General features: G+C 41.4%; 1 protein-coding gene and 1 pseudogene across 14 annotated transcripts in view; one reads left to right on the forward strand and one right to left on the reverse strand.

Moving 5' to 3' along the window:
- Nucleotides 1–1056: 1056 nt before the first annotated feature.
- The window catches only part of Abi3bp (ABI family member 3 binding protein), a 211911-nt gene continuing 188078 nt past the window's right edge, over nt 1057–24889 (forward strand). For all 14 annotated transcript variants that reach the window (XM_075964714.1, XM_075964761.1, XM_075964734.1 and 11 more), the window contains exon 1: nt 1057–1224. In XM_075964714.1, the coding sequence (XP_075820829.1) occupies nt 1146–1224 (79 nt within the window). In that variant the 5' untranslated portion in view covers nt 1057–1145. The remainder of the gene's footprint in view (nt 1225–24889) is intronic.
- LOC142839308 (host cell factor C1 regulator 1 pseudogene) lies at nt 19176–19555 on the reverse strand (annotated as a pseudogene).

Here is a 24889-nt window from a genome sequence, read left to right on the forward strand (position 1 = left end):
AGGTGCTTATGCTTGAGTGGCGGGCTCTCTACTGACCAAGCCATCTTCCCAGCCCTCATCTTTATCTTAGAATTTAAAGTTTAGTAAGGTAGACTAAAGCGACTGTGGTCACGTGACCTACTTAAATGCCATCATCACTTATTTGTGCCATGACACTGAAACTTTTCTTTCACTTCCCTTTGCTCAGTTTTTTAATCAAAATCAAGAGTGGTCACAATGTCTTTGTCATAGATGGGTCTGAAGAATGAATGCCTTAGTAATGTGTAAATTGGTTAGATCAATGTCTGTCATGGAGCAAACCCTGGAATATAAACAGTGTTGATAACGTAGCAAAGACGCTCAAAGCAATTAAGGGGGCCCTTCCAAAGCCTGTATGCATTGCTATTCTGCAGACTGTTTTGTTGGGACACCCCTTTTTCTATGCCTCAGCTTTTCTTACGGCGAAAACAGAGATTGCTAACACCATAGCTCCTGCATAGCCACCATGCCAAAGGTTGTTGCAGAGGCCAGCCCATTGTGGGGACAAGGTCATGTGCTACCTCTCTGTCTCTACACCCACACCTATGGAATATGTGCATATACATATATACACATGTGTGTGTGTGTTTGTATGTGTGTATGCATGTGTTCACGGTATACAACTGCATAATTTAGGATTCTCTTTTAAGGTTTCTTATAACATTAGACCCATTTAAAAGGGAAGAATTGGATTGGTTTCCTGGCTAATTAAAAGCAGTTTCCTTCTTAATAAAATTTTATTTTATATTTTAATGGGCTTAATCATACCTTTTTATTCTTTAAACTAGTTCATCAAATGTTTCAGAGTTGCCGGGGGAGCAGTTCTTCCCTGAACAGATTGGTCATAATTTCAGTTCTTGTATCAGGGAACAGAGAAGAGGCAGACAGTCACAGGGCTGGAGAGGGAAATGAGAGGATATGTTTTTGCTGTTGCGCCTACTTTTTTTTTCCCTGAGTGTGTGGGAAAGGGTGTGATGTCATCGTGTCTCCACCCCCTGTGAGTAAGCCCACAGCAGAGCTCAGTGCAGCCGCCCGCCTCTCTCAGTGGAGGACATCCACTTAAATGCAGTTCCAGGTTTGCCAGGCACCCCGGAGCATCACTCCTCCTGTGAGCAGGCAAATGCAACATGCTCTCCAGCCTGGGGTGTCTGCTTCTCTGTGGAAGTATTGCCCTTGCCCTGGGAAATGCACAGAAATTGCCAAAAGGCAAGTAGCTCGGATATTTTGTGTTTTAAAAGTGAGATTAAGAGTTGCTGGTTTTTAACTGTCGGTATGAAATAGGATCTGCTTTACAATATCGGGGGATTGAATTATTCTGCAGAAAGCCAAAGGCCATGTTTGTCGAGGGGTGATTTAAGCGTTGCTTTCTCTTGGACCCCTGTTACTAACTTTGCGATGGCAGCTCCTAACAGCTTCTAATGGAGTATGCTGACATGAACTGAAGTTTCACTACAGTATCTGCCTATCAAATCGGCTTATATAAACGACTGTTGTAATTTGTTAGTTATTTGGTGCTTTCAGTCCTGTCCAGAGACAACGACTGGTTGGTTTAAGCTTTGGGAGAAGCTTGTTCGGAAAGCTGGAATCTTTTGCATAAATCTCAAGTATACCTGGGGCTAGGGACTGAGGGAGGGTAACCAGGTCAGCTCCAAGTAGAGCTAAGTAGCTGTCAGGGCTCTCCGGTCGAGATTGGAAGAGGGTTTGGTTTGCCGGACAGGACACTCCCCCCTTCTCCTGCCTAAATTGCTTAGTTTAGTGTTGGTATTTTGTTTACAAGAGTCATCAAAAGAGAAGTAACTTTTCTAAACTTAGACCCTAGAAGCAGTCCTCGGAACGAATTAACACTAAATCAGGAGGCTCTCGCCTTGTCCTGCCTGCTAGCATGAATGCTGAGTGCGCTTTCGCTGCCTTGCGGAGACACTTCAGGTCTGTGGAGGCTTTTTATGGCTGCAGATTGCTGTAGTCAGCAGGATCGCGAAAAACAGGCTGGGATTTACCGTACAGTTTTGATGGGAAGTGTCAGAGGTGACACCCAGGCACAGACTCATCAAAACAGAGTCCCAAAGAGAAGCTGAGGGTCAGAGTGCTGAGAGACATTGCTGTGTCCTCTCTCTGGAGCTTCAGCCTAGGTTCATCTTGTCTCAGATGCAAAGTGTCCTTCCTTTTGGTCAGTAAAGTGAAACTTGAATCCGGAATGTGACGGCTGAAAGCGTTTGGCTTGTGAGTTTCTCCCATGAGGATGGGGACTGCAGTCAATGGCAAAGGAAACCTCTGTTCTGATCAAAGGATTGTGCAAGGAAAAAGAAATCAAGCACCATTAGACTTTTCTTCCACCATGAGTTTCGTTCTTTGATCATAATAAACTGTGACTTAATCCATAATTAATTGTTTGCATTGGTGTAGCTTTTAACAGTGTTGCCGTTTGAGAGGAGCCTGTCGATTGTCTTTGCTTTGTTTTTGGTTTCAATTTTTACAGGTGTTTTTATTTTTCTCTGCATTTACTGTGTAGGGATGATAAACAAATCATCCCTACAGACTTAGGTCAGGTCCAAGAGCCTTAATTTTCCCATCATAGATCTAGAAAGAAGCCTCTTGGTACAAGTTGCCTTTGCTTGTAATGATAAAGAAGAATATGTATTTGTTAATAATTGGGTCCAAACTGTCGTCAAGTTTATTGCCCATCATTGTGTTTGCATCAGGCTTCTTTTGTAATGTTTTAACAATCTGTAGTTTGGTAAGATCAACAAAACACAATCTATAGCTATTATAAAATAAATGGTAAATCCCTTTATTTTCTTAAAAGGGTTTGAGGAAGTTTCTTAAGCTGGCCACCTTGCTGAAATGTGTTTGAGAATGTCCTATAATAGTTGAGGGGTGGGAGGCAGACACTTTCCTTCAAAACCTTTGGGAGCTTTTCATGCTTGCTTTTTTTGGTGGTGGTGGGGGTCCCCATGATGGATGCTACCATCCTAGATGATCTAAACATTTCTCAAGGAAAAAAAAAACTTGTCTAGTCTTTGAACCCATTGTTTCCCAAACACATTTGAATGATAGTCCCTGTCTAGTCAAACAGCTATGGTGTCTTTCCAGAGGCTGTCTGTGACGGATCGCATTTGAAAAAGGGCTGAGATAGGTTATTGCTTACTGCTTTGGAGGTGAGGACCACCTGTGACTGAAGAAGGGCATGGCAGTGAAGGGCTAGACATTAGTGACCGCTGGACATAGTCCAGCCCAGGTATTTGCATTTATGAGCCAATAAAAAATGCATGCAGGTATTACTAGCAGGGTTTTATTAATAGGGGTCATACTTAACTTTTGCTATGTGAGGATGCTCAAAGCTAGGGAAAAATCCTTGCTCTTCAGAAAAGCAAGCCATTTTCATAAGTTTAGAAATAAATGTGTTTAATAAGACAAATTTGTTGGGCTGTTGTCCACCTTTTTCTCATTTTATTGAAGATCAATTAACAACTTCCTCACAGGCCAATATTTGGAAATACTGATCTATCTTAACTATTTATATAGATGAGGATACCCGCAATAGGGGAGATTTAGTAACTTTCCCATGTTAATGGTGGAGCCAGCACCAAATACTAGTCTTGCTTCCTGCCAGGTAGAGAGGGTCTCTGACTTATTCCAGGAATCAGTCTGCAGTGCACATGGGAATGCTGCCTCTCCCTTGAATCAGACCTTTCCTGCTAAGGTAGAGGAAATTAGACTACAGCACCCTTAAAATCATCTTGCAGCCTTTCTCAAGAAAATGCCATCATTTTATATATGAATTATATATAACCATGTTCATTTGGTTATTTATAAGAACTCACTTGTTACATGTCATATCTATTCTCAAATAAGTTGTTAGACATTTTTGTTTTTAAAAGTTTAAATTTAAGGAATATTACTAATGCGTCTTTCCTTGTCTTCATAAGTTAGTGGCTGTGTACTTCGGCAATTTGTTAGTTTAGATCTCATATCCAAACTGTAAGAGTCGTGTGGAACAGCAAGCGAGGGGGCATGTTCTTCATGGAGAGGCGATAAGATTGCCAAGCACTGCTCCATTTGATAACACAGGGGTTTGGCGTCTACTGCCTTGTGTTCTGACCATCCTTGGCCCAAACGACAGACTCGAAATAGGAATATAATAATGCAACTCTGGGGCCGGGCGGTGGTGGCACACACCTTTAATTCAAGCACTCAGGAGGCAGAGGCAGGAGGATCTCTGTGAGTTCGAGACCAGCCTGGTCTACAAGAGCTAGTTCCAGGACAGGCTCCAAAATAATAATGCGACTATGGGACCTGGAGTCGTGAGCACATGGCCGAGGAAGTGAGCAGTTGGTTCTTTGCCTTGAGTCCTTACTCAAAAGAGTAGAAATACTTGACAAGATAGATGTGCACAGACAGCTGTGGGGTTGACCTGGGAGTTAAGAACACATCCTACTCAGAGGACCTGAGTTAAGTTCCCAGCACCCATGGGGAGCCATCCACAACTGCTATAGGAAAGCATATAACCCTATAGATAACCAGTTCTAGAGCACCCAGAGCCTTCTTTCGGCCTCCATGGGTACTAGCACACATACTCATATCCATAACTAGATTCTTTCTCCCTCTCCCAATTAAAAATAAAATCATCTTTTTTAAAAAAGTAGACGGATGAGTCACAATAACCATAAGAGCTATTAACGGCCACCTATTATTCTCATAGGTAGTATTTTTTGACTGAGTGATGTGGTAATTTAGTGTGACATACTTTTGGTACAGGAAGTCTAAGTCCTTATATGAAGCAGGTATCTTATTTCTCTCATTTTATAAAGTTTCTGATTATGCCTCCAGGTGTTTAAGTGATTACTCCGAGAGAAGTAAAAGTCCCTAACTTTAAATCCAGCGTAGTGTCAGCTCCCTGATGCTTGTAAAGACACATCAGTTTGTTCTATTAAAAGGCTCCGTGCCCTGTGTAGGAGACTGGGGGGAGGTTAGGGAGGGGACAATGCATGGTGCTTATTTTCAGGTAGCTGACTGGTTAGTGGGGTGGATTGGACAGAAGAGGAAATTCCAGGGCATCGAGATCTGTCTCCTTTAGCTTGAAGCCCCCGAGCTTTGAGAACAGTTGGAAGGACTCCGTTCAGACCAGAGGACTGAAGCAACTGAAAGACACAAAATCCAAGGCTGACAGAGAAGAGCATTTGGAGCCAAGGGAGAGTTTGGATGAGAGGTGAGGGTACCTGCCTCTTACTTTTCACAGAGCTCTTCTGAATAAAAGAATATGTCACTTAAAACACTTGGCCTGTCTCTCCAAAGGATAGGTGATTTTTGTGAGGAAGTGGGAAAATGAGAAGGTTACTGGCCACTGGGTAGAGGGCTGGTTTTGTCTTATTTTTATGTTTTTGTTTTTACAGATAGAAGTCTCTCTGTGTAGCTCTAGCTGTCTCAGAACTCATTATGTATACCAGGCTGGCCTAACTCAAAGATCCTCCCGCCTCTGCCTCCAGAGTGCTGGGATTAAGGGTGTGCTGCCACCACTGGGTAAGGGCTGGTTTAATTAGAATAATGTATTTGTGTATTTCTGGGACAGTATTAAAGAGTACATAGGAAAAAATGATTCAACTGAGAAAAGGTTGTAAAAGCACAGGAAATTTATTTAGTGGTTTTTATAGTTGTAGCTCTCATGACTTCTTGATGCATTTGTTTATTTAACTATGAGTTATTGAACATCTAGGTAAAACTGAATGAGACCAATTTTTGAAAAACTGTATATTAGGAAGCAAATAATCAAATATACTTCAGTTGAGGCTAAGTTTAGATACCAATGTTTTAAATTAAAATTTGGACATGTTGGGTATACTTTCATCAGTTATACATTCAACAGACTGCTCTTTTGGGTTATGGGGTACAAAATATTAAGGAATTTTAGTTCTCTGTTTCTCTACAAGTTAATAGGTCACAAGAGAATGTTTGATAATACAGTTCATTAATATCATAGCACAAAACATGAAATGTTTCTAAAGCTACAACCCTTTAATACAGTTACTCATGTTGCAGTGATTCCTTCAACCATAAAAATATTTTTGTTGCTACTTTGTAACTGTAGTCTTGCTTCTCTGATGAATTGTAATGTAAATATCTGGTATGTGGGGTATCTGATGTGTGACCCCTGTGAAAAGGTTGTTCAACCCCTTAAAGGGGTTGTGGTCTAAGGCCAGGGCAGGGTATCTAATGAAGGGAGAGCTACTGAAGTCACATGACCCACTCAGTTGGCTCTATGTGGGTCACCAACCTCAAATTTGAGTTCCTTTTGTTTGTTCTCTGATTGGTACTGGTGCAAGTAGGCACAAAAGAAAAAGGTGAACTTGATCAGAGTGATCTGAAAATAAATGTAAAATTAGGACGTGAGATGATATGAGAGATTACTAGAATACTAAAATAAAAACAAAAACGTCTTTCAACAAGCATAATAAACTAAATAAATAGCACCATCTACAAAAGGAAATTGCTGAGTATAAAATGGAAGAGCAATGGTTTATCTACATAGATTTTATTAAAATAACATTAAACATATAACTAAATTTTTACATCACCCAGCATGATGATTAATGCCGTGTTAATATAAAGTATCCTCTCACCTAGGAGATGTTTTATTACCTTCCATAGTATATTATCTGCTGCTGTAGAAAAGTTTCCATGAAGTAGGTAGCTCAAAAATGCATTTATTATTGCAACGTTTCTGGCTTAATGGGCATTCTCATTCAAGGTCTTACATGAGGCTGTACTGAAGGTTCTAGAATTGGTTTCTACCTGTGAAGGATCTACTTCTAAGATCATATGGTTGAAAAGACAGTCCACAGAAGGTCACTGATTTGAGGGTTTAGCTGGCTTTTGGACACAAGTCACCTCAGCCTTTGGCTGTAATGGCCTTTTTTTCTGTGACCAGGTGCCTAGAACAGTCTGCAGTCAGGACATAAATCACAACCTTATGTAGCATAATTATAGAAGCAAACTTTTGTTGTCTTCTTTTGGTTAGAAGCAGCTAAGGAGTTAGAAGTAGTTACTTTCCTTGGCTTAACTTAAAACAAACCCACTGTAAAGACTCAAAAGGCTGTTTCGTGTCCTGACGTCATACAGTGTAACTGTGAACACAGGAAACTTGACCCCAGGGAGCATACTGGGATGAGCATTATCACCCCATCAGCTTCCCACAGAATTCAGCCCTTAGTGACAGATGCTTCACACGCCAGGTGCCAGTTAGTGTCCCTACATGGCTGGAGTTAATTCTGAGCGATCCTCGAGGACAGACAAGATATCTTAGAAACGCCGAAGTGCCCAACGTGAACCAGTCAGTGCCTGGATCCTTGGTCTATGTGGAGAGAGGCATGAAGCATCTCTTCCCAAGTGAAAGCCTCTTTCTGTGTATGTAGCATTTCTTAAAAGGGACAACTTAAGAAACCATAGCCTTCTTCTTAAAAGGTGAACAAATACTAAGCACTCCACACTTCCAAACTTGCTATACAGTCCCCATGACAGGTTTCTGAGATGTTTGTGGGGTGGCTTTGAGAGTAAGTTAAATTTGTGTCTGGCAAAAGAATAAGGGCTGTATTACTGGATGTCATGACAAGAACTTGGATAAACTAAAGGATCTTTGTTCAGAGCCTTTATGTCAATAAAACAGTTAATACATGCTCTCAGTGCACAAGGCAAAATTGCACAAAGAAAATATTCTTAGCACGATAGTGGAGCATTTGATCAGAGTCTGATGTTTAATATTAAGAGGTTTATGGATATTCTAATGCTAACACACTGTGTGTCTTTTCTCACCCTTTGTGTTTATTGTGCTGGAGTGTTTCATAGAAGGCACGTGACAGATAAGGGTGGCCCCATTGTCCCAGACTGAAGAGTCCCATGGACAAAAGGACAGTTGAAATTCCCTCCATAGCTCTTCATGTTTGCTTGGGTTTCCCACCAAAACCCTTCCCTTGTAAGACTGCTGACGTGTTCTGCACGTCTTTCCCATCTAATAAATCCCTGGCATGGATTTCTTGTGGTTGGCAAGGCGCTTTAAATGTGCTTGGCACTAAGCTGAGATTTGAGGTCCTCTGAGCACATCAACAACAAAGCCGGCTAATGTTTGTCCTGTGGAATTCTGAAGATGGAGGTAAAAGGTGAGATACATTCGTAACAGCTTGTTAACATTTTCCTGTCAAGGATTATACCCCGGAGGCCCACCCACTAAAAATCCAGGGCAAACACGCTCATTCCAAGCATCTGGTCAGATTAGAAATCAACTGTAGAGAGAACTGAGACTTACTTAGTGCTTTTGCTACATCACAGCAGTCCTGAGCAAAACTGAATGTTTTTGACTCTAGCAGTCGGGCCCTGCCTTCCGCCCAGTTACTGTTGATTTAGCATAGCTTGAGTGGATCTATAAATAATTCCCGGGTGATTCGTACATAACTGAGGGCTGTTGCCTGTGTGAGTGACAGATAAATTGTTCCAGAAGAGTAGAATGTCAAAGTTAAAAGTTGTAGGTAAGTTGTTTTGCTGGTTAAGTGTTAATTTGTATAAATTCAAAAGTGATTATGTTTTTGCTGCTTTATTTCAGGATTTTTATGGCATATTTTGGAAAAGATATTCATATATCCTTATTAGCTATATAAGGAAATTTGAGGCAAACTTGTTGGTGTTTTTTAGCATGACGTGACATTCACAACTCTCATGCGATGGTTCATCACCTTGCGGGTAACACGTGACTGTCAGAAAAGCTCAGAAGCCAGGGCAGCGAAGCTGTGACCGTGTTCTTCCGTACTGAGCATACATTTGTTTTTGTCACCTAGTTAATACTTTACAAATCATATTAGGATTAAAAATATGAGTAATACATTTCCTGTCTCAAGGAGTTTGACACTGGGTTTATTTAAAAAGCTTTCTGCTGGTGCAGCATAGATGGCTTGGCAGTTAAGCGCTCTTAGTGATCTTGAAGAACACTTCTGTTCTCCTCCCAGTACTTATGTGGTGGTTCTCAGCTCCCAGAAACTCTTCCTCTAGGAGGTCTGATGCTGTCTTCTGGCCTCCACAGGCTCCTGTACACATACCTAAATTAACTCAGACATACATGTGCGCACATACACATGCATGTGCGTGCACACACATACACACAATTAAGTTAGTAAATACACCTCTAATATACTTGGTCATTGTTGCAGGAGCTTCTTCCGCTCCTTCAGCCAATAGCTCTGAGATACCAGTCTATTGGGGCGTGTTCTCTCTCCCTTTAAAAAAGCTGCCACTTCCCTCCGCTGGCTCTCTGGCTTCCAGCTCCCTTCCTGATTGTGCAGAGGGCTGGAGAGATGGCTCAGCTGTTAAAGGCATGCCACCACAACCCACGCTCTCAGAAGCTAAGGAGCCGAGTGATGGTGGCGCACGCCTTTAATCCCAGCACTTGGGAGGCTGAGGCAGGTTGATCTCTGTAAGTTCAAGGCCAACCTGGTCTACAAGAGCTAGTTCCAGGACAGGCTCTAAAGCTACAGAGAAACCTTGTCTCAAAAAACAAAAACAAAAAAGCCTTCATGTACTTTTATACGAAGCTGTTGACAACCTTGATTTGTGGGAGTTCATGTGTGCTCAAATGTGTATGCTTGTGATTGAATTATGTATATGGTATATTCATGCATGTGTAGGGGCATGTGGAGTCCTGGGAAAGGTGTTTCTGGAAAAGGTGTTTGGGTGATGCTCTCTAGAGCCCTACCCTTTAGTCCCTTGAGAAAGTTCTCTCATTGAGCCTGGAATTGGAGTTTTGTCCAGCAAATCTCAGCCATCCTCCTGTTCGCTCTCCAAATGGAGTGACTGGTGTTTGTGTTTCTTAATGTTTGAATTCTCATTAAGTAATTGATATTTCCAGGGCTAATGTGTTCTTAGCTCTGACATATAGATAAAATGGTCTCTGTAGTATGCTAAGAAAAACAGAGTACCCCATGTACCCAGTCAGTGTAAACTCCAGAGTGAGGCAAGTGAGTAGTGTATCGCCCTGCCATCGAGCTGGGCTGTATGAGTTAACTTGACCTTCTCCTTTAGATTAAGGATAAACTTTTAACCAGGTAGAATGCTTTATGATCTAACACATCTTTCACATGCTTAATCTGCATCTCAAGTCCAAGGTCTCCCCCGAACAGGGGAAGGAATCCTGGTAGGACCTCAGGCCCTTGGCTTTGCTTCCAAAGAGCTGGCTAGGTGGTTACAAATGCCCTTTCTCCTTAAATACCCTTTGTTTTCCCAATTTTGTTAGCTGATAAGAGATTTTTTTCCTGGTACTCCAGGCTCCTGCTGAGTGTCCACTGTACACACAGCATGTGGGGCTGGGCAGGACCTAACAGGCCTTCCTTCTCTGAGCTGCGGATCCTGCCCTTTAAGGAGGGTTTTGGAATGGCTGCCAAAGTCTCGCTGGCAGGAACTCTGGAATTCAGTCCTGTTCCAAATAGGCTGTCAGCGGTGTAGGACGGTCTCCTTCCAGTTTTCTGGATGGAGTTACGCCATTCCTAGCCAGATTGTTCAGGAGAAAGCATCAAATGGCCTGAACATCAACCCTTGCATTCCTCCTCTGGTTCGCCCTCCCCAGACGCGCTGGTGACTGTGCTGTCACGAAATTCTTCCCTACACCCTCGTGTTTTCACTGGGCTTAAATACTGTGTGTGCTGCTCTGTCGAGGTTCGCTCTAATCTGTAGTTCATTCTAAACTGGAAGGATAAATGCTGGAAATAACAATGTAGGTTAGGGGGTGAATGGCGGAAGTAGAAAGAAGCCTATGCAGGTTAATAAAGCCTCTTGGAATGTCAAATGCTCCTTCCTGCCAAAAAGAGAGTATAAGAAATATCAGTTATTTTGATTTTGCAAATAAGTAATATTAGGGTGACTTTAATAGAAGTTTTGATAGTTGTTTTATTTGTGTGGTATGTATGCATGTAGGCGTTTATGGAGGTGGTGCTAGAAGCTGGTATCAGGGGTCTTCCCCCTTGTTTTTCACTTTATTTGTGTGAGACAAGATCTCTCACTGAACCTGGATCTCACTGGCTGACCAGGGAGCTCGGGGGATCCATCTATCCCTACTTTCCCACACCGGTGTTACAGACTCGCGCAGTCAGGCCAGGCCTTTATATGGGTGCTGGGGATTTGAACTCAGGTCCTCATGCTTGTGTAGTGAGTCCTTTACCAACTGAGTCATCTCCTTAGCCCCTGATAGTTACAGTCCCCATTTCCCCTTTGAGACTGACTGTGTAGCTTGGGATGGCGGCCTGGGACTCGTTATGTAGGCCTGTCGTGGAGAACTGCTTGCCTCAGCCTCCTGAGTGCTGGCTGGGATTAAAGGTGTGAAAACACCACCAGGTAGGGGTTTGATTGCTCCGTTCTCAAACTTAGTATACTAGTTATGTTTTTCACAGCTGTGGCCAAAATCCTTAAGAAAACAAGTTTTCCCGAGGGTTTATTCCGTGGTTGCTTTGCTGCAGGCATGTGAATGGGACACCACGCGGGGAGGAAGTGTGTGTGTGACATCAGCTCTTCACCTACTTGCCAAGAAGATAAAAGAAGGGAAAAGCAAGGGATAAGATGCCTCCTAGAACCTACATCCAGTAACCACAACCACCTAGTTCTTAAATTTCTGGAACCTCTCAAAATACCATCCCCAGCTGAGGACCTAGCCCTAACACCTTAACACAGTGTGGGGAGATGCAGGGGACATTTTGTATTCAAAGTCAGTAAGAGCCTTGAAACTATGTACATTTTTGAAAACTCCATTCCCACCTTGGCAGAGGGAGAGTGACAGAAAAGTCCAGGGCTTAGATACTTCTTGAAAAGATGCCGAGAGAAAAGAACCCTTGGGCCTACAGTGTAGCCACCCCATAGGCGGGACCTGGGGAGTGGAACCAAGGTTTGCAGAGGCTTCGAAGCTAACTTTAGCTTCCTGCTGTCTCCCTCATCCATGGTCCTTGCTTAGTTTTTGTTGTTGGTATTTTTTTTTTCTTGCACATGTGCATGGGGTGTAGGCCAGTATGTAGCCTGGCTTTGCCCTGGGATGCCTGTTACAGTCTGTCTGGATGAGGCACATGGTTGATTTGGTCAGAGCCTGACCTTGTGGAATTCATTTTCTGCCTGTCCTTTTTCTGTTCCTATTCCTTTGATCCCTAAACCTCCAGCCTCCATCTCCTGCCCTGGCCTCTTTCTTTTTCCTCATCCGGTTGCCTCTTACTGCAAAAGTCCTCAAGAGCCTCGTCGAGGGCTCCCACTGGAGCAGGTGTTCGCTCCTCACAGCTGACTCTCCATCTGTGTGGAAGGCACCAAAAGTCATTTCTCTGGAAGACAATGCCTACTCTGTCTTGTTTGGGAAGGAGGAAGGTGGTTTCTCCAATAGGTTGAAAATACTGTTTCTTGCTCATTCATCTTATCATCACTGAACTTGCAAATAAAAGCCATATTTACATTCATTCGATAATCTCCGTGTCTGTAAAACAACATAAACCGTAAGTGTGCCTTTACTTCACAGTTTAAATTCTGAAGTGATACTGAGTCTAGCATACGCCACGATGCCCTGTGAAGAAGGAACAGGATATAATGACTTTAATGACAAAAGCCAGGCATTATAGTGTCAATCTGTAAACTTTGTACACTTTGTAAAGGTTTTCTATTTGCTCTACTGCAGTAGTTGCAGTTTAACATTTTGAAAAACTTGCAGACAATTGTTACTTTTTTCTGGTTGCTCATTGAGTTATACCTGAAGTTCAAATTCCACGTTTCTTGTGATTTGATGTGCAACTGGCATTATCACAAAATGGTGTTTCTGTGTAGCATGTCCCCAGGAAATGCGATCCTTGCATTGGCAGCGGGACCACAGCGGTGGGCGTTTCATTGCGTTTCCACATACCAGCTTCCCTCTTTGATCTCCATCTCGTTGGCTCACCGTTTGCTTGGCCTGCACTCCACAGGTACCCTCCAAGTTTTCTCTTCCTTTGATTACAATGCCCGTCCTTCTTTCCTTCCCGCTTGTGCAACTTCTAATGGTTGTCTCTGGAAGGCGGCCCATCATGCCTGCCATAGTACCGTTATAGAGTTCACTGGCTTTACACTTGCGGTTAGTTACTTTTCTTGTTGTTGAAACAAAGACAGCTGATGGGAGTGACTTAAATGAAGACAGGCTTATTATAGTTCCTGGTCCCAGAAGGTACAGTCCACTGTCAAGGAGAAAGTATGAGAGTGTTCCTTGGCTGCCTAGAATGTAGCTGGATCTTCATGGATCTCAATGGACCAGCAAACAGAGAGCTTGGGCCTGAAATGGCAGATACCATAGTCCTGAAGACCGGCACTCCAGTGAATCACTTCCTCAGCCAGACCCTACTTTGCAAAGCCTCTCCTGATAGTGCTATCAGAGGTGGACTAAGTGTTCAAACACAGAGCCTGTGCTAGACATTTTATATTTAAACCACTTCTTTTCCAACCTTAACCCAGATTAGGAACAAATATTTTTTTTAAAAAATTCTTATAGTTACCCCTTCATGTTCTACTTATAAACCATCAACTAATCATAAATCTGAAACACTTGAAAGATTCACTACCTGTGTACTGAGTAGTTATGACTCTTTCTATTGCCACTATTCCCTAGACCCTGCAGTATAGTGATTATATGGCAGCAGTTGCATGTTGTTAGGTATTATAAGAAGAATGTTTTAACGTTTACAGAAAGTTATGAATAGATTACACATAAATACCACACCACTTTATATTGGGATTGTGTATCTATGAATTTTGATATCTGTGACAGGTCCTGGGACCAATCTCCTATGGATTCAAAGAAGTGACTATGTAATTTAGTTTTCTGGATCCAGATGAGTGTGCAATTGCACATGTCAATCTCATGCTAGGCTATTCTGGCTTATGATAAAAATAAGAAAATCAAACAAACATTAAATTTTTGAACAACATATTGAGTATGCTTTAGAATTTTTCCTTCAGTCCTTCACTGAAGAGAGTAATTTTTTTAAAGTATTTTTTGAGAACAACTTAAATTTAAATATTGACACTAATACTGAATTATCAGAATGACTAATGCATTAGTTACTTTTCTCTTTCAGTGACAACATATTTGGCAAAATCAAAATAAGGAAGAAAAGGTTTGGTTTGGCTTACAGTTGGAAACACATTTTATCATGGCTAGGAAGGTGTGGGAGCAAGAATGGGTTGAGCTGTGGCAACAGGAATTAGAAAAATGTTCCTAATTGTGTATCCATAATTAGGAAGCAGAATGTGGGTACCATTGTGTCCACAGTCAGGAAACAGAATGTAGGTCCCATTGTGTTCATTGTCAGGAGGCAAAACGTGGGTCCCATTGTGTCCACAGTCAGGAAGCAGAACATGGGTACCACTGCATTGTAGAAGGAGTTGCAGGCTGCGTTCCTGCAGCACGGCTCCCGGCCGCCTGGCTGGCTAGCTTATGCCCCGAAATAACAACACACAAACTGTATTCATATAAACACTGCCTGGCCCATTATATCTGGCCTCTTACTGGCTTATTTTCACATCTAGGTTAGCCCATTTCTCTTAATGTGTGTAGCATCACGAGGTGGTGTCTTACCAGGAAGATTCTAGCGTACGTCCATCTTGGGTGGAGCTTCATCATGTCTGACTAGAGAGGAGAGGCATGGTGTCTGAGCTAACTTCCCTTCTTCCCAGCATTCTGTTTTGTCTACTCCACCTACCTAATTTTCTGACCTATCAGGCCAAGCAGTTTTCTTTATTGATTAACCAATGAAACAACAGATTGACAAATGGCCTTCCCACATCACTGCATCCTTTGTCAAAAAGCAGACAGAGCTGAATGCTTGCTTCCACATTTTTCTTCAGATCATGCAGTGGTACTAAGCAATGGTACTAACCAACTTCACATCCTTCAACTCCCTTACAGACATGCTTGCTAGGTGATTTTAAATTCTCTCAACTTGACAAAAAAATTAACCATCATAGATAATTGAAAAGATCTTGAGTCACTTAAAGAAGTAATACTGTGTCAACTACAAGTTAGTCAACATTCTTTGTTCACGTATCTGGGGCAAGATAATCCATTTTTATAGCTTGTCACCATGTCAATGTGTGTTCAAATATTTCCAGGCGCCCCTCTTAACTGTTTATGAAAAACATGCATTTAGTTGTATAACCCCTGAGTTTCGTCGGCTGAATTGCATTACATAACACTTCTTAGTCTGGCACTCAGTGCCCACATCTGTTTTCATGTATGTCAGAAAATCAACACAACTATTCACTGTGGTGTTTCCCAAATTCATCACACTCTGTGGCTCAAGTATCCTGTGCAAGTGCTTTGTGGTGTCCCAGAAACATGCATTTTAAACATTCCTTTTCATAGCTGGAGGTTCACAGGCCACAAAAGAAACCACAGACATGAACACTAAATAAACTTCCTGTAAATTATGAAATAAGTTAAAAGGCGTTAAAGGATACGCACTAGTAGAGCAGAGACATGTTAGGGATATTCCCTCCAGGGACCTTCCTATTTTGTGAAAGTGTCTCATTGAAAACAGAAACCAAGCTACCACCAAAACCAGGAAATACCCTGACCTCAGTGTGATCTAGTCTCCAGCCTTTCTCTTGCATGCCTTTTATTAATGGTATTTGTATCTTGCGTATACCCTTAAGGCTTTCTTGGGGACAATTATTAGAAGGATGCAGTAAAATGACATTATAAGGGGTTGCAGGGGTAGCTCAGTGGTTAAGAGTATGTAGTAGTTTTGCAGAGGATTTGAGCTCACTTCCCATTCCCATAGTGAACAACTCACAATCACCCACAGCTCCAGCTCCAAAGGACTCTGACACCTCTGGCCCCAGGCCTCCCTGGGCATCTACATGCATGTGTATAGTCTATGCATATAATTAAAAATAAAAACAATCTTTTTAATTTAAAAAAGATCCTTATAAATTGTATTATATATAAATTCTTTTAAACCAATCTGGAGATAATATTTCATACATTCAAAACAAATATCCCTCACCCCAAATCCAAAATGTTTCCAAACCTAAAATTTTTATTCTACCATTATAATGCCATAAGTGGAAAATTATGCACTTATTTTTTAAGTGCTAGGTCCCAGTTAAATTACACGTGTACCAGAAGTGTGCTGTAAATGTCACTGGAAGCTTAAGTCTATAAGGTATATATGAAATGTATATAAAATTTATGTTTAGACTTCAATTCTATCCTTAAGATATCTCATTAAGTGTGTATAAATATTCCTTCAACCAGAAACACATTTAATAAATTGAAAGCACATGTTTGTCTCAAACATTCCAGATGAGGTATGCTTACCATATATTGAGGATAATGGACTCAGTCCCATGGGCACAAGAAAGCCTAAGGCATGACTACATCTAAACTCTTTGTACAAGTGATCTCTTCCATAAAGCTGGCTTCTATAGATTAGCTACATGTCACATCTTACGCATCTCAGGAAGGAACTGGTGTGGCCTCAGTCACACAGATAGTGCAAAGGTCACCAGGTTACTAACCACCTCCTCTCCCAGGCTTCTGAATGGAAAACAGGCTATACATCTCTCCCTTCAAAGAGACAACCGTGTGTGTTTAACATTCCTGGATCCCCTAGGGCTTATCTGGGAGCTCATGGACCTTTATCCCTCCTACACTAAGTGCCTGTGGGTAGCCGAAGGAATTAGTCATGCGCTGAAGGATAACACCAATCTTCAGAAATAATCAGGATTACGCACTGGGGTGTGGATTAGAAAGGCTGGTTTATGTGAACTTATTTAACTTCCTGTGGCTCTCTGGCTTTGAAGAACCTGTGCATCCTGCCATTTTGTATGTGATACCCTTCTCTAGGAGTTTTTAGCTTGAGACACTGAGCATTCCTGGATCATATGACAAACTAGCTGGCTACATTTTATACTTACCAGTTTTACCCGTTATCTGGAGCCCTGGGAAGCTTTCACTTAATGTAGCCTTGCTTGGTAGTGAATAATGTTTCAAACATGACCTAAAAGGTTCTGGCAACATCATGAACTGGAAGCCATTGTACTTGGTAAAGGTGTTCGAGCTACTCTCTAATATCAGCAAATGGATGTGGGTCAACTCCATCCCAAACTCAAGGAGCTCCATTACAAAATGGCAACCAGTTCATTCACTAGGCCAATGAAGAGAAGCGAAATTGTCAGGTTAAAGATGAATTTGATTAAATATATGTTTTCTGTCATTTTGACCTCCCAGATTGTTAGCTAGACCTTAAGCCAATACTGGATATTTGCCTATTGCATTTGTGATTGGAAGTGAGCTAACAGCATTGCATGTAGCTTCAAAGTTAGTGTTTCTTTCCTTTGCTAGGGGAACCATAAAACCCTTGAAATTAATTGTAGGTATAGTAGTGAATTCAGGGTTCTGTACATTTTGGTATCACTTCTCAAAAAGTCTTAAAGCCAATTCAAATTGAGAATTGTTTTTTAATATAGAGCATTAGATGGGACAATGAGTGCTGTGCATTGACTATGTACAATAAGAGTTCATGAAGAACGTTAAATTCTATAACTAAAATGTGAACACAGTTTACTTTTGGTAACTGATTTTTATGTGCTTCCACACAGTCCCAGTGAGGAAATGTAATGTTCTGCATGACTCTGTCATTCTTCCTTCACATTATTTGTGTCTCTAGTCTTATAAATGGAGTCCATTAGGATGAGGCAGTGAAGATGTGATCTCTGAGGCTGAGCCACAGAAACCCTGAAAATGTGCTCCCTTGTCACATTCTTGGATGACCCAGAATGGAGAAGGTGAGCTGCCATGTCATGAACCTGTGGACAGATCCATGTATTGGGTAACAGACTTCATGCCTACTTCAGTATATACTTGCCAGCTCTAAGAGTGGCCCATCTTGGGAAAGCATGCCCAAACAGTCCTTTAGATTACTGCAATCTTGGTGAATATGGCCACACAACATTAGGGCTGATTTAGAGCTACCACAGCAGACACAGGCAGCCTTCTTATAAGTTCTTGATCCAAAGAAAGAAATATTATGGTTGTTCAACACACTCTGCTTTGTGTTAATTTATTATGTAACAATAGGGTGGAGGAGGGGCTTGTGGGTATCTCACTGATCACTGTTAACTATTTGCTACTGATAGATTCAGGGAGAGTGAGAGTCATTGCCTTCAGTTGTATAGTCAGTGGAGATGCCACCAGGCATCAATGGATAGTTGTGATCTACTATTCATACAGATGCCCCTGGCTAAGTTAAAAGGATCACAAAGCCAAACCAAATGTCATTAATTTGGGAAAGGGACTAGTAGGGAAGGAGGTGGGGTTGATAGGGAAGGGAAGAAGGTAAGGGGGTAAGGGATGAGAGCAATCAGAAGGCATCATATTCATACATACATACACACACACACACACACACACATATATATATATATACATATATATATATATCCTGACCAATGGATAAAAGATACATAGAAATAAATTTGGAGAAGAATATTTAGAGTAATTATCTTTTCCAAGATTACAAAATACTAAGCATAACTGCTACTCAAGAAGTAAGTTAGAAAATATACAAGCATCTTTTTTTAAAAATCCATAAAAAGTATGTGATAGTTTAGAGCAGACTATCTTTTGATGCCTTCATAAATGGTCTGTCCTTTATTCCAGAGGCCACATCAGGACAGGCCTGAGGCCAATGGGGTGGATCTGCACTGTTTCTGCTGACATTTAAGAGGGTCAACCTGTACCCAAGATAGATACAGAGGGCCAGACCCACCCTTTAGTTTGATCTGCATCTTGTGATTCTCTTTGAGGAACAAGTATGTCTTCAAGGACAAACTTGATTCAGGTCCAGCTCTCATCTCTTTGGCCTTAGCTTTGACTCCAAGGTCAAGTTCATTCTTCATGTGATTGTATTTTCAGGATAGCCACCGAAAATTTCTTTTTTTATCAACTGCTCAGAAATCTTTATTCACTAATGGGGTGACACTTTCCCCTTCCCAAGCTACTGCCCCCCCCCATTCAGGGTTTCACTGAGTTCAGTATCATCTATCCTGTTACAGTGGAAGGACCTCTTCCCTCTGGGGGAGAGTTGCTGGTCTTTGTTGTCCAGGAACAAGGTGGGGAGGGACACTGGTCATCAGCACATAGAACTCCATGATGTCCCCCGCTGGGGATGCAGGGTAGAAGAGACTGGGGGTATCCCCCAGCCTCAGTGGCCTGAGGCCTCAGGGATCAGGCTCCCAGGATAGCACCAGAGAAGCAGCTCTGGGAAAGTGCTCCTGAGTGGTGGCAGGACCTGGGGGAAAGTCAGAGGGACTGCAGTAGGGGTGGTCATTATGTGGGCTGAGTCGAGAGAAGTGAGTGGCCATGTTCTCCTTGGAAAGAAACTGCTTGTGCAAGGGCTCCCTGGCGTCCAGGCCACGAGCCACCCCAGTGGTGGCCCGTGGGTCCCGACTTGGGGGGCCTCTCTCCAGGGGCTGTTGTAGGATCATTCTGTTTTGGGGTCCTGCAGATAGAGGGGTGGGATCCAGGCTCTGAAAATTTCTTATCTCTTAAAAAAGTCATTTTGTAAATATAATATGAAGATTACAGATACAACAAAGCTCATTCAGTAATGTTCTTGCCTTCCAAGCATGAAGACTTGAGTTCAATCTTCTTAACTCATGTAAAACAAACAAATAATTAGGCTATATGCTTGTAATTTTAGTGTTGGGGCAGTAGAGATAGGTGGATTCCTGGGGCTTCCTGGTCAGTTAGATAGGCCTACTTGATGAACTTTAGGCCAGTGAGAAGCTCTTCAAACAAACCAGACCAACCAAACAACCAATAACAACAACAATAAAACGCAAGGTAAATGGCTCCTGAAGAATGATATTCTGACCTTTATATATATATGTGTGTGCTTACCCTTCCTCTGCACACATGTACCCAAACATACATGAACATGCACACACACTCATATACACAACAATGAAAGATAAACACTGCCTAAGTGCAGTTTGTATTCTAGTAGAAGGATGACAAAATATATAGGATAATGCAACGCTATAAAAGCTGCATCTGAAGAGTAACTAAAAGTAAGCACAAAGAACAGGGGGTATATTTTGCATGGGAGAACTGAAACATTTGCCATTCTGAAAAATTTTTAATGACATTTCTGCAAATATTTAATTTTTTAAAAAGCTTCACAGAGAATATGAGCTGGTAAACAAGTTTCCTGATTGGAGACTACAGAGGAACCATGAAAACAATTTAGAAGACTTAGGAAACATGTCTGTCAATCAGGGCTCTCCCAGAACACTGTGTATGTCCTAATTCTCTACCTACAGTAAGCTTTGTTAATGGATGTCATTATTGCTTAAGTCATCTACAATGGATTCTTTCAAAAACACCACTTTATAAAGTGGTTACAAGGAAATATCAGACTCTTGGCAGTTCATAAGACCTTAACAAAGCAAAGACCTTGTTAATAAAGTTGGGAGGGCAGTTTCTATGCAGGACAAAATCTCCATCTGGATTCGGGGCTGTCTTTTACACAAATGTGCATAGCATCCAGGGTATTTCGGGGCCTCCTGTGGCCTTTGGCTTTTGCTCTGATTCAGGGTGCCTTTGATTTGACCTTCTCCAAGGGTCTTATCAGAGTTGCCAAGCGAGGGCTGTGTAAGCAGTGAAAACAGCTCATTTCCTATTGCTGCTTAATCCACTTTCAATAAACAAACCTAATTAAGCAAGCCAAACAACCAGGCTTTGAAACAGACTCTGTGGTGGACGCCACGAACAAAGAAAGCAGTTGAATGGAGCAAAAACTTCGAGTCCCTTCTCAAAGCTCTGTGCCTCCTAGGCAGGTACCACTAGGAAATCGTAACTGACTCTTGTAGCATCCTTTTCCTGTCCCCCTCATTCCAGCAGGCTTATCTTTCTGAAGGCTGCTAGACCCTCCCCTGTCTCCAACCCTTCCCCCATAATGTCTCCTAAATCTTGGAACTGAAGCTCTGATTCTGTTATCTAAAGTTGAATTTCCTATAACAAAATAGGAAAGGTCTTCAAATGCTAGAAGACTTGTATTTTTCAATATCCTTAGTTTTTTTCCAAGACAAGGTAAGTATAACAACGTTTTAAAAGAAATTCTACATAGTTATACTAATATGTGGAATTATTAAACAACCTTCAGCTAAACATTCCTCACTTTGCAGTTCTCTCAGGGAAATAGTGAATACTCAGGTTGTTCATTATTGGGAAAATAAATGAAAAACATGACTTTCTTCAGCCTCCAAAATTGAAAGAAATGGTTAAAGGTGTCTTGTTTCCTCTTTGCCTGCCTCCCTGCTTCATCCAGTTGGAATTCATTCTTATCTTGTCACAGTTAATCAAGATGTAAGGCACCTGTGTGTCCCCAGAGCTTTCCATTGTTCATCGTGGTCAGTAATTATCCTACACCAAGCCCCCTAGGAAACACTGCTCTGATGTGTGCCTTTATAGAAGTATGTAGTGAATAGTGAATGCCCTTTTAGTCTATGTTTTCTTCTTAATAGAGCTTTTAATATGCTCACGTAGTCATAGGCATCAGTACTTTTTCAATTGAGTAGAATTCCATTCCATGCTTGTAGCACAATGTGCTTACCTCTCCGGCGATGATGGATATTTGGATTGTTTCTTGCTTCAAGCAAAAATGAATAAAAGGTCTGTAAATATTTGCTTGTAGGTAAGTGTGCCAAGAAATATTTTCATTTTTCTTTGGTAAATAACAATGGTAGAGAGTGTTTTTGCAATATATTAAGTAAGTGTTCAATCTTAAAAGAAGTGCCAAACTTTCCCCAAGTGGATGTATAGTTTTTAAATAGAAAAAAATGAAGATTCTAGTTGTTCTAGACTTTTCCCAGAAATTTATAGTGTCAACATTTTGGTTTTATCCTTTTAATTCATATTTTAATCAACTTATAATAGGAAAGAATCACATCAGTTTTTAATCTATACCTCTGTCCCTTAGAGAGTTGCTATCCATTTATTAAGCATCTTTCTTTAAACATAAAGACAGTTGGTTTAAAAGATAAAAGTCAAATGAAGTTGCTGAAACCCACACTGATTTCTTGTTATGTGAGATGAGATGGGGGCACTGGTGGAGAGGCAACCTTCAGTGAGGTCAGGCCTTGTCTCCTGTGCTCAGAAGCAGCCTTCAGTGAGGTCAGGCCTGGTCTCCTGTGCTCAGAAGCAGCCTTCAGTGAGGTCAGGCCTGGTCTCCTGTGCTCAGAAGCAGCCTTCAGTGAGGTCAGGCCTTGTATCCTTTGCATGTAGCTTGCATTCTTGCATCATCAAGACCCAGAGTTCTGCAACATGAATTCAACAGTCCTTTTTTGGCTTCAAGATTCAATTTAGGCCCACTTTATTTTATTTGTTTGTTTTCTTATTTTACATCTTGGCCTCATTTTCCTCTCCCTCCTCTCTTCTCAGTCTCTCCCTCCTATCCCCCTTCTCTTCGCATCCCCCAATCTACTCCTCCTCTGTTTCTGTTTAGGAAAGGGCAGGGCTCCCAAACCTAATGTCTGGCTATGGATTTGAATCTGTTTCCATCAGTTGCTGGATAACATCTCTCTGATAACAATCAGGCTTGGCACCAATCTACACAGGAGATGTAGGCCTGATTTAAACACTTTGAAAGGCAATGTTTTATTAATAATGAGAATGTTAGTTGTACAGACAACCCATATTATAACAGAAAAGTGAGCCTTATCCACACCCACAGTGTGACCGGAAGAGAAGGCAGGAGACCAGGTGATCACTGGACTTGGAAACAGATGCCTGTGAGGTGGTGTTTCCCTGCTTCTAGCTGGGTGGGTGACCACACAGCAATTAAATGTGAATCGTGGAACATAATTTTGTTGATCCTTGCTTTGGGAAGTAGTTTCTACAAAATTTCTGTAAAGTCAACTTGTTGAATATTGAACCATTCTTTCTAGGTGAAGCAGCTTCCTATGAGCCTCTGATAGTATTTTCATCAGTGGACCAGTGTGCAATAAGTTTTACAAGTATTTTTCTTCAAAGACACCTTATATAGTATATGTTGTTGATTAATGTTATATTTTGGGCTGGTATATTATTGCTCATACCCAAATGTTTATCTAACTTCATTTTTTTAAAATCAGAAGATGTAGTAGACTGACCAACAGAACTACATTCATAGGTCATATAAAGCCATGACAAGGCCACACGGATTGAGGCAGTATGGCTCTAATCTCGTGGTGAGAAGGATATGTGCTTACAGTATAAGGGCAGAAACCAAGGGTCAGAATCTCACCTGTTCACATCAACTGGGAGGATGAGCACTGAACGGCTCTAATCTTTCACTGCTTTGTCCCCATCCATAAAGAACTGGGAGAATACACTGAATACTGATTTGGTCATGGCAATGCATTTTAGCAAGTAGAAACCTTTGCAAACACACAATCTGCTTGTAGTGGGAATTCACTCTATCTGCTCATTTGTCCATAGGGCGGATCATGCATGTTTTACAAGACAATTCTGGTATTATATAGCATGAACGTCTTTTTCCATCTAAGAGCTGAGGCATCTGACCACTCAATAAGAGAGAAAAACCCTTAGTATTTAATATGGATTCTCTAGTACCCTAAGCATATGAGGGGGAAGAGAAGGCCTTAATAGAAGTGATTATTTATTGTTTTAAAAATGTGCCTTAACATGGTGATAGCAGCGAGATAAAGAGCCTCCATTCGGGAAAAGAATAGCTCTTTGTTTGCTTCTTTAATGTGCTTCAGGGCTTGTTAGAACCTGGTTGTTTTATGTACATTTGCAGATTACTGTAGGGACATTTTTAATTGAGTGATCATCTTTCATTTCTCTTCTTGGCTTAAAGAGTACTTTTAGATCTTAAAGGAGCTTAATAAATATTTGAAATCACTGGTTTATTTGTAGACTTCTTTAGGTCAAGATAGAGTTTGTTTATATATATATATATATATATATATATATATATATATATACTTATAAATATAGAGTATATGTATATATATGTATATGTATGCTTCTTCTGCTTATAAGGGATTTTCACCTACCTTTCTCACTTTAATTTCCACAGTGTAAATTTTACTTTTCAACTACAATGTGGGTGTTTCAATGACAATGACCTTAGATTTAGGGAACTTTTAGAGACATCAGCTCATTGAGCTGTGAGGCGAAGTTACCAGGAGACAGAAATGCTTCTTTGGGAATGGGGCTATTGAGAGAAGGCATGGCTTCCGTCTCTAGCTGCCCTGCTTTCCACCCTTTTGGAGGCACACCCTTCTCAGGCCACATTTCTGTGATTTTTTTCGCTGAGAATGCGCATGTTGATTTAACTGGCAAAAGCTCTCACCCTCCTTTCTGTTTAAGTTTCCACTCTTAGTTCTATTTTTGATGACCTTGTTTCTAATTTTTTTTAACCACATGGTTTGGTTGGGACAAAGAGGAAGGAATAGCTTGATAAGCAAATGAGGCATCCATCAACAGTTATTAAATACCAAAGACCAAACTCTACTTGCCAGTTTCTGTCTTATCTGAGGATTAGAGGGGGAAGATATGGAGTAGGTGATAGGTATTAAAGTGGAAGCATGTTTTGCTCTATGGGAGGACCTGTAGAGCATCCTTCCTTTGAGAGCCGAGGCCCCGGTACCTGAAGACTCCTATTGCCCCTCCAGCATTTCCTTTTGCCAATAACTGTCACCTCCAGACTGTCCATTGCCACACACCACTGAAATACCCCCAGTCACTCTCTACTCCCCATTTATCTGATTAACATATACTAACTGTGCGCAATAATGGGGTCCAGTGTGATACCCCACTATATTCTCAGCCATAATA

The sequence above is a fragment of the Microtus pennsylvanicus genome, chromosome 1 (genome assembly GCF_037038515.1).
Source record: "Microtus pennsylvanicus isolate mMicPen1 chromosome 1, mMicPen1.hap1, whole genome shotgun sequence".
In the NCBI taxonomy this organism is placed as follows: Eukaryota; Metazoa; Chordata; class Mammalia; order Rodentia; family Cricetidae; genus Microtus; species Microtus pennsylvanicus.